This window comes from Rana temporaria, chromosome 2, assembly GCF_905171775.1.
Source record: "Rana temporaria chromosome 2, aRanTem1.1, whole genome shotgun sequence".
Lineage (NCBI taxonomy): Eukaryota > Metazoa > Chordata > Amphibia > Anura > Ranidae > Rana > Rana temporaria.
In genome coordinates this window covers 208211662-208222735 of record NC_053490.1, presented here as the reverse complement: position 1 = coordinate 208222735, position 11074 = coordinate 208211662, and the positions used below count along the sequence as shown (strand labels likewise).

The window sequence follows — 11074 nt, the reverse complement described above, 5'->3', positions numbered from 1 at the left end:
TTCATCCATATAAATGCAAGCAATTGTAACAGATCCCCCTGGGAGCAGACTTAATTTTTTTATTATTACTTTTGTCTTACCTCAAACGTTACACCGGAGAATTCTCTGGTGTTTTATAAGCCCACCGTAATATACCAAGCTAATGACATGCTGTGTTAAATATGAAGTGGCTAAGAAATGATTAATTTTAACAAGTACATTGGTCAGCTAGTAGGAAATGAATGTACTGTACAATAAGCTGTACTGCTTTTGTTCTGTAGCAGTGCTGGGAAAATTTCCACTAGGTTCTGCGTTTTATAGTACAACTGCTCCACCCTCAGATAAGGCGAAGAAATATCAGACTAAAAATCTTGATGTTTGCAACCCTTATCCATGCATGCCATTCCTAATGGAAGCACAGTGCCCTCTACTGATACTTCTTTAAACTGCAGTACTGAGTTCTCTTTTAATTGCAAAAACCCTGGATCAAATCTTGCATTGACTTCAGCACACATGTCCACAAATCTTTGATGAAGAAATCATACATATGTTATATTACATTAAGTCTTTTAATGCATTTTTCATTCAACCCAAAACAACTGAGTTTTTTTTCATTATTTTAGAGCTACAGATATATTGGCATTTTCTAAAATTTACAAATAGTCAGGACTGCTCAACAAGAAACAATAAAGGGCAAAGTACTTTAGCATCCCATGATGTTTTAGTTTGAGAAAATTATATTTATGACAGATAAAGTATGATCGGTTGCTATACGTCACTACACCCTGCACTTTTCTTTACAGAATATAGAGAGAATTGGTTGCCATAAGTCACTACACCCTGCACTTTTCTCTACAGAATATAGAGATGATTGGTTGCTATAAGTCACTGCACTTTGCTCTTTTCTTTACAGAATATAGAGATGATTGGTTGCTACAAGTCACTGCACTTTGCTCTTTTCTTTACATAATATAGAGATTATTGGTTGCTATACAGTAAGTCACTGCACTTTGCTCTTTTCTTACAAAACATTTAGAGATGATTGGTTGCTTTGCTACTACAAAGCAACCAATTCGCTACTACAAAGCAACCAACTTTGTTACTGCACTTTGCTATTTTCTTTACTGAATATAGGGATGATTGGTTGCTATAAGTCACTGCACTTTGCACTTTTCTTTGAAGAATATAGAGATGATTGGTTGCTATAAGTCATTAACCCTTGCACTTTTCTTTACAGAGTATAGGGATGATTGGTTCCTATAAGCCACTACACCTTGCACTTTTCTTTACAGAATATAGAGATGATTGGTTGCTATAAGTCATTAACCCTTGCACTTTTCTTTACAGAGTATAGGGATGATTGGTTCCTATAAGCCACTACACCCTGCACTTTTCTTTACAGAATATAGAGATGATTGGTTGCTACAAGTCACTGCACCTTGCACTTTTCTTTACAACATATAGAGATGATTGGTTGCTATAAATCACAGCACTTTTCTTTACAGAATATAGAGATGATTGGTTGCCATAAGTCACCACACCTTGCACTTTTCTTTACAAATTATAGAAATGATTGGTTGTTCTTAGTCACTGCACCTTGCTCTTTTCTTTACAGAATATAGAGATGATTGGTTGCTATAAATCACAGCACTTTGCACTTTTCTTTACAGCATATAGAGATGATTGGTTGCTATACATCACTGCCTCTTGCACTTTTCTTTACAGACTATATAGAAGAATGCATGTCATAAGACACAACACTTTGCACTTTTCTTTACAGAATATAGAAGTAATAGATTACAGAGATCAATGGGTTTGCTTAGGATTAATCAATATTTAAAAAAGTATATAAACTCTAGTCATATCTTGTTAAACTCTTAATTATTTTAACATGTTAGCCATATCTGGCATGTACAGATTGATTATTGATATCTCCATACACAACACAGTTGGTCAAATTTGCTAAATGAGAATGCTCACGCAATCAATTGTGTAAACATTCACTTTAATTATCCAATCGTGTGCAGATGGACTAAGTCAACGGGATTTTGCTTTCCTTTAGTAAATGAGTCTCAGTAATCTGCATTTAAAGCATGAATACAAGGGCATATAGGGTTTAAAGAACAAATGACAGCGCTGAAAGGGTTACACCAGCTTCTGGAATTCATCAAGATAATTGTGTGGGGAATCATTAACACATACAGCTTTGCAATGGAAAAGCCAGACAAATGTGTCCACTACCTATATGTAACACAGAGATCAAAGCTTAAGATCATGCCAAGGAAATGCCACATTTGACAGTTGGCCAGATGACATGTATGGAGGATGAGTGATGCACTGATTGCTGCTACACTGATATATCTATATATAGATAAATCTATATATAGATACATAGATATAGTGTCCCAATTTTCTCCAGCCGCCTCCCCGAGCATACAGCATGAAGGAGATCAATAACCCTGGTGATAGCAGGCACAGCATTTCGGTTTGTGGATGGGGAATGAGTTCTTTACTTGCACTGGAGACCCCAGGGGTGCTGCTCCATGCCCCAGCTGGGTGACGTGGCTGACTCCTACTTGTCGGAACGTGGCAGCCAAATTGTCCAAGCTGCCTCATTCCTCTCAACTTGTGGATCTCTCCAGGGAGCTCATTACGAGCTTGGATAGACTGGGCTGCCATTCCCTCTGATCCAGCACTTAAGAGAAAGCCCAAGCAGCTACAGGGGAGTTGTCCACGGCCACGGGAAAAAGAAAAGTAAAGAGGAGATGTAGAGGAGCGCGAGGAGGAGAAGAAACACTTGTTCATTGATAGAGGGACTGGGAATCTGTTCTTCCCGGAGGGAGGAGCTGAGCTCCAGCAGATCTGGAGAGGCCACCAGCAGCATTCAGCATCCCTAACACCGTGCACACTTCTACTGAGGGGGACCACATCCAAAAATAAAAGAGAAGAAGACCCTGACCAAGGTGACGGGAGATGAAGAGCATCACATCCTACCTGAGGCCCTGATACAAAGGCACGCTCGGTAAGCAATAGCTGCCAGCTCATTCTCTATGCTGTGTGGTTGCTAAGGATGAATGGCTTGACTGCTTTTAGGAAGTGCACAAGGCTGTTAACATGTGATGATCTGCAATAACTATCTAACACCTGCTGAGGGACAAGTCAGGGGGGATAAATTAGCAATAAATGAGAAAAAACAGAGGGTCTGTGGACGTTTAACATCATAGATGCAATAGTACAGTGAGCGCAGCAAAGGGGGTCCTGTCTAAAAACTGGGGGTGATCTGTTAGGAGTAATGTAAGAATAAAGAGACTGCAGCTGACCTTCGTGTGAGACAAGCTGAATCCCCATTCGCTGAAATGATAGCTGTGTTGCAATAATCCTTTTATATATATCTATATATATAGATATATATATAGACGCATTGGTAAAGGAGTTAATGCTGACTGTGGGACAGCATGCAGTCTTGCCATAGCAATGATTTGCCCCCCTTGCCCAACAATGGTGCACCACCACACCAGTCATTGAGCCAGGCAGGCTTCAGCACCACCACCACTCTGGACAGCTCCGCTCAGCTCAAGGATGCCGCTAATTACTCCAACACGAAGCCTCCTGGTCTACAGACCTGCAGGTTAGATTAGTCCTGTCCGATTACATGATAGCACAGCCAGGGGTTAACCGTATTGATCAGCTGGCTGCAAGACCCGCATTGTGGAACTGATACACAATTGCCTGTAGGATCAAACAATGATACTTTCATCAATGTAATAATTGCCGGCACCATTTATTAACTGATCTTTTTTTTGTTTTTTAAGAAAATCTATTTAAGGTTTGCCCAAATAATGGGTAACGTTTTCGGTATCCATCTTCTTCTTTTTTTTTATAATCAGAGTTTTTTTATTATTATTAACAGTATTCCATACAACATTTTACATTCTTATGTACCATCATTTATATATTAAACTTGAACATTGCAGGGAAAGTCTACAATTATTATATCAGTAACTTATCAATTATCCCCCCCACCCCAAAATCCATCTTCTTCTAATCATTTTATTATTAAAAAAAAAAATGTTGCAGCAGTCTTGCTATTTAGAATCAAAAAACTGTATTGTGCCTGAAACTTAATGGATGCTCCTTTTCTTCAATGCAGAGTGGGAGGCAAGTAAATCCACACTAAACAATAGTTCACTTGTGTACCGAGTAGAAATGGACTGCACAATCAAGTCTGACACTGCTCTGATCAAAAGTATACTTCTTTCGTGTGTTATTATGAGTTTTCGTGTTCATACAAGGTAAGTGCTGCTTCTTGGTGAAGTTCTTGTTGCATCTGCTATGCAGTCAAACTTATATGTCATAAGAATATTTCCATTTCAAAAGAAATACATAATTATGATATATTTTTTAAAAGATTGTGTTGCTCCAATCTTTACTTCTAATGCATGTTTTATATAAAAGGTAATTGTTGAAGCAATGTCTATTATTGTCCATTAGATAATTGAAAAATCCATGCAAATCCATATAGGGTTTCTATGAGATAATGGGGATGGAGTGCAACATCTGGTGTAGCTGTGGATGGCAGCCAATCAGCTTCTAACATCAGCTTGTTAAAATTAAGTCTAATTGTTTTAAATTAAAAAGTAACAAAACATGTTATACTTACCAGAAATGTGCAATGGTTTTGCACAGAGCAGACCAGATCCTCCTCTTTCCGGGTCCCTCGCTGGCACTCCTGGCACCTCCCTTCTTCCCAGTGCCCCCACAGCAAACAGCTTGCTATGGGGCACCCAAGCCAAGCTTCTGCTCGGTGTGGCCCCATCCCCACTCTCTCCTCATTGGCTTACTGACTTTGACTGACAGCAGCAAGAGCCAATGGCGCCTCACTGCCAGGGCTGGACTGGGACAAAAATGTGGCCCTGGACTTCATCCAGACTGGCCCACTTTGACAGGTCTCTCCCATGGCAGCCGGACAACACCTGCACCCCCCCCCCCGGCCACCCAAGCCCCCTCTTCCCCTTCACTAGCCACTAGCCATTCTACTTTATTAGATACTGGTACTCTTATAGGCAGTACCAGTGGGGAAGCTAGACATTATTTCACCCAGGGCAAAGAATCAGTTTGGTGCTCCCCCTTATGGGACAAGATTAGGCAGAAGTGAGAAACTCCCAGGCCATAGCTGTTGAGTCAGCTGTCTGTCCCCTCCCCCATGCTCCTCTGGTCCTCCCCCTGCTTCTCTGTTCCCCCCAGGTGAGCGCTGCAGGGAGGGAGAGACAGAGGAGCGGAGGGGGGTGGCGATCCGCTGTCACTGAAGCTTGCCCACTGAGCCATTGGCCCACCGGGAAACTCCCTGTAGTCCCAATGGCCAGTCCATCCCTGCTCACTGCTGTCTTAGCCAATAAGGAGAGAGGGTCCTGGGCAGTCGTGTCTCTTGTGCAACATCACTGGATCAAGATGGGCTCAGGTAAGTATTGGGGGGGGGGAGGGGGGCTGCTGCACACTGAAAGTTTTTTATCCTAATGCATAGAATGCATTAAAGCAGTAGTAAACCACATGTGGTAAAAAAAAAATCCCTGCAAGGCAATGCCATAATGTGCTAGTATGCATCGCATTATGAGAGACTTACCTTAGAACAAAGCCCTCCAGCACTGCAATGTCACCGCTGAGAGGGCTGACAGCTTCCCTGATCTTCCTTCAGGGTTCGTGGCCTCCAGCTACATGAGTGGCCGGGGGTGCAATTTCATCAGTCCTGTGCATGTGCGCAGCAACAGCTGTTTACAGCAGGAGCTCTTAAGGTCCGGCACTGTAAGCCAGACCTTCAGAGTGCATGTGCCAGTAATGTCACTGGCTGCATGCACTCTGAATATCTCCTAAACTGTTCAAGTTTAGAAGATACGCACAGTACCCACAGGTAAGCCTTATTATAAGCTTACCTGTAGGTACAAGTGGTATAACAGAATTTACTACCACTTTAAGATAAAAACACCTTCTGACTTTTTTTTTTAAGTCAGCAGCTACAAACACTGTAGCTGATGACTTTTAATAAGGACACTTACCTATCCAGGAACCCGCGATGTCGGTCCCCCAAAGCAATCGGATCGGGTGCCGGCGCCACCATTCCAACTAAGGGAAACCGGCAGTGGAGCCTTGTGACTTCATTAACAGTTTCCCACTGCGCATTCGCGAGTCGTGCGGTGCTTTGTGAATGGCCGACTGTCTTCTGGGACACACACAGGTCCCAGAAGGCAATGGGGGAGCTTGCAGCAGAAGAGAATGGAACGTCGTGGGCCATGACCCGGCTGGATCGGAAGTACACTCTGTTCTTCCAAAAAGGTAAGAAAGAAAAAAAATGATATCCAAAAACTAGGTGTTGAGAGGTGGTCTTTTGTTTAAGACCACCTCTCAAAAATGGGTGGAACTCCGCTTTAGGCTTTGACAAAAATAAACTAGCTGTTGGTTACTGTGCAGAGCTAGAAAATAAATATGTTGCGCTAAAATCCATATACATATAAAAAGTTTCAAAATTTGAGTGTAATAATCAATATATTCATTAAAACCAAGTCGAAGTCTAAAAAAGGAATAAAAAGTACAGTCCAAAAGTATTCAATAGAAAAGTAGGTGTGGGACCCAAAGCACCAATAAGAAAGGACAATATTCAGTGTGCAGTTGATAGGACCATATTGGACCATATTGGATGTGCAGTTAATAGGACCCTCTACCAAGTGATACCATATGAGGCTTACCCAGGGGCGGACTGACCATTGAGTCACTTGGGCCCTGCCCGAGGGCCCCATGCCACTAGGGGGCCCCATCAGGGTTGCCAGGCTCAGTAAAACCAGGGACAGTATGTAAAAATCTATGTTTTTTTTTAGATCTGTCCCTGATATGTCCGAAACCGACATGCTTTTGATGTGAAAATCCAGAGATTTTAGCTGCCCCGCCTCTGCACTGCCTCCTGGCGTGGTGGCCATCTGTAAGCCCAGGGGCCCCATAATCTTCTATTGCCCGGGGGCCCCATGAGTTGTCAGTCCGCCCCTGGGCTTACCAGATCGTAATGATCGCAATGACCATCTGGTTAAAGATAGGTCAAACGAAGTCTTTTTTTCCTGTCCCAAAGTTAGGTGTGCTTTAACATGGTGTAAAATTACTCCACCATGTTAAAGTATGCCCGTCGTTTCCGCGTCGCGTTTGAATTTTTTTTTTCCCGGCAAAAGTACATTACGCACGTCGCGATTCACAAACACGTCAGGCCACCGTAAGTTCGCGCAAAGCACGTCGGGAAAAATGCGAACGGAGCATGCGCAGAACATCCGGTGCAGGAGCGCGCCTAATTTAAATGGTACCCGCCCCATTTGAATTTGGCGGGCTTGCGCCGGACGACTTTACGTTACACCGCCGCAAGTTTCCAGGTAAGTGCTTTGAGGATCAGGCACTTACACTGAAAACTTGCGGCTGTGTAACGTAAACAGAGAGTCTGTTAGAAAGAGCCCCCAGACATACTTTATATATTGCTGTGTAATGTACCGTAAACAGGTTACATTACACAGCCGCAAATTTTCGTGAATCTGGCCCTATGTCTGTAGTCTCTGACCGTCTCCTTTACCATGTCTGCAGTTTCTGACCGTCTCCTGTACAATGTCTGCAGTCTCTGACCGTCTCCTGTACTATGTCTGCAGTCTATGACCATCTCCTGTATCATGTCTGTAGTATGTCTGGGGGCTCTTTCTAACAGACTCTCTAACAGAAGCCCTCTCTGTGTCCATCAGAGAGGCCCCCCTCCAGGTCCCAATAAAGTACTCTGCTTCTCTTCCTGTATTTTGTTTATTGTTAAGAGATCATGTAAGGATCCCAGGGTAATGAAGACTTTGTGGGGGGAACATCTCTGTGGTTAAAGGGGAGGAGTTAGTAAAATGACCACGCCCATGTGGGGGCGCCAGAAATATTTCTGCATCCAGGCGCCTGTGACCCTAGGATTGGCCCTGAGATGGAGGCCCCTTTTAGGATAAATCTAGCACTCCCTTTCAGTACTGTAGCCCCAAGGTCTAAATTGCCAACTACCCAGTTTAGATATCTCTTCCAGTGCCTTTCAAAGACTCAAATTATAGGTGTCTAAGTTGCAAATATAGGCCCATGACTACCACTTTCTGTGCTTTTTTATTGCTTATGTACAAGAAGACCTCCTATCATAGAGATGGGCCATTAAAAACTTGCAAGAGGTGATCCAGCTTTTCACACTACTAGGGAGTCTTTATATTTTTTATGTCAGAGTTGTCCAGTATTTGAGGATCCTTGGGCATTGAGAATATGATCTGTAAATATGTGAAAACACAGCTAGATGCCTGCCCTTTAGGCTGCATTCACAATACAGCATTTTGCCACAGATCTGCCCATGATTTGACAGTGCCCAGGTGTGAATGACAAAATGCGGGACTCGCATTCGAGATGCCATACATTTGAATGACCCCTTAAATTTCGGTGCGGGTCAGCAACCCACATTATGAGACGCATGTCGCCCAATAATAGCTTAGGAACTACTTTGGGGGCGACATGCGTCCCGCGATGTGGGTTGCTGCAAATTCAGTGTGTTTTATCACGTGACAATCACGGCAGACCCGTACCACGATTTGAGGTGTCATTCAAATGAATGGCATCTCGAATGCGAGTCTGGGTTTTGTCACACCTCTGCGCTGTCAAATTACGGGCAGTTATGCAGCAAATCTGCCTGTGATTCAAAACGCCATAGTGTGAATGCCGCCTCAGTCCTGGGGAGTGTTTAGGAAGATAATGTAACTCACAGATGTGCTTTATATGTAACCCCAATACAGCATATTGCTTCCTTTATTTTCACCTGATGATCCAGCCAGTAACATGGATGAGGCCTCGTACACACAACCGTTTTCCTTGACAGAATCCATCAAGAAACTTGGTGGCAGAGCTTTTTTGCCAAGGAAAATGGTCGTGTATATGTTTTTCATCGAGAAAACTGTAGAGGAACTCGATGAGAAAAAAAGAGAATAAGTTCTCTTTTTCCTCGTCGGGAGTCTCAATTTCCTCGTCGGGCTGGTTTTCGACGAGAAACACGTTCGTGTGTATGCTAAGAAACCCGCACATGCTCAGAAGGGTGGTGCCAGTGAAATCAAACTCCCCCTTTATAGTGCCGTCGTACGTGTTTTACGTCACCGCATTTGAGAACAACAAGATTTTGTCTTGACAGTGTGTACGCAAAGAAAGCTTGTCATGTTTCTCGATAAGCCTAACAAGGAACTCGTCGAGGAAAACGATGTTTCATTTACGACGAGTTCCTCTGTCGTGTTTAAGAGGCCCGAGGGAGAAACAGAGACACTCGTGGACACTGGACAGCAGCATTGTCAATCTGGGGAGGGTAGTAATACTGTAGATGCACTAGCAGATTTAGATGGACTTGACTAACAAATTAAAACTGAACTCCAAAAAACAATTTTTAGCTGTTACAGCCACAGATTTGTTTCTTTTTGGGATAAAGGTTTTACAAAAAGCCTAAAAACAGTAATTATGAAGCCACCACATTTATGAAGTGGTAAGATGCAACATATTGCATTTTTGTTTATTGGTTTAATACTGCTGGGACATCTACAAGTTACAATCTACCACACAAAAGTGTAAGAGAGTATAGTGCCTGTTTAGCCCATGTAGATATCAGAAAGATGACTGTTATCCAACTAGTTGCTATGGATAACGCAAACTATTTTCCTCCTCCCCTGTTTAAATTTGCTCCAATCCACTATGTACTCTGTTAACTTCATGTTCTACTGATAATAACAGATAACGATACCAGGTGACCTGCATCTTGCTATTAAATGCCAACCTGACTCATTCAGAGTCATAGACCTAACTGTTAAAATTGTTTTAAACTCTCAAAAAAATATGAAAAAAGCACATCCTTCTATACTGCGTACTTGTATCTCTCTAAAGCTCTGAGTGCCATTTCTCTCTGCTGCCTGGTTCCTCTGTTATGAACTAATTTAGTTCTAGCAGCTTTTCCCAACACCAAAAGTTAAAATGGTGACGAGGAAGGAGCTGCAGCACTCAGCCTGTGACTGTTATCCACAGCTGTACTTGTTCTCCATACTGTGTGAAGGGGGGTGTGTCCCTTCGCTCCAATCAAGGCTCTGAGCTGTCAGCTTTGTGAAGACCATTAGATCTCTGCCCCCCTTCTCATAGAACTAAAGATAAATCCTTTATACGTGTTTTGAAAACAATCTACATAGAAAATGGCAGCAGATGCACAGCTACAACTTATGTAGGAGGATTTATTTAATTTCTGTGTATCTTCCATTGCTAGTCTCCCCACTGGGTACATGTGAGAGTTTACAAACACTTTATATCAACAATGCTCTTGGATGCTAACATGAGACTTACATACCTACACATATTTGCATTACCTAAACTAGTTACACCAGTGGTGGTCAACTATGATCCTTAAGTAGGCACCCCAAGTGCTTATTCAGGTGGGTGTCTTACATATGAAATGCACGTCAAAAACAGGTCAGCAAATTCCTATTTACTTCAATGGTGCAGTGTGGATGACAGTTCTGAACTTACTAGTGATGTGCTTCTAACTGGTAGTGGGTAAAGCACACATTCTTTTATACTTTGAGAAATGAAGATGTGCATCACTGCTTTAAACACTTCTGCCAGAATGTATTCCAAATATTATGGTTTGTAACATGTAAGTGTTGGGTTAGGTTTTATTAGACCCCTTTTACACTGGGGCGGGAGGTGCAGTGGCGGTATAGCGTCGATATTTTTAGCGGCGCTATACCATCAGATTTGTAGCGGTTTTTGGCCACTAGCGGTGTTAAAGAATGTTGTTAAAGAATTTCTATTAGGGGATTTCCTTAATATACACCTACATGATATACACTAGTTTCCTTCCCCTTTATGACCATTGTGCTGTGTTTGTGCTGTGAAGGTTTTGTTTGGTCAAATGTGCATGTTGCATCCTAGGTTAGCTGTTTGTGTTGTGCATGTGTGCTCTGTATAAACTGTGCTAAGTATGCTCTATGCTGTGTACACCACAAGGACAATTCTAGCCTGTCTGTTGTGGAGGTGCAGTGAAAAA

The 11074-nt window shown here is 42.6% G+C and overlaps 1 protein-coding gene across 1 annotated transcript in view; it reads left to right on the top strand.

The window, feature by feature from the left end:
• The first annotated feature begins 2475 nt into the window (after positions 1 to 2475).
• GABRA5 (gamma-aminobutyric acid type A receptor subunit alpha5) overlaps positions 2476 to 11074 on the top strand; it is a 294907-nt gene continuing 286308 nt past the window's right edge. Inside the window, exons 1-2 of the mRNA XM_040336317.1 lie at positions 2476 to 3001; positions 4130 to 4271. Coding sequence (XP_040192251.1) covers positions 4186 to 4271 — 86 coding nt within the window. The 5' untranslated portion in view covers positions 2476 to 3001; positions 4130 to 4185. The remainder of the gene's footprint in view (positions 3002 to 4129; positions 4272 to 11074) is intronic.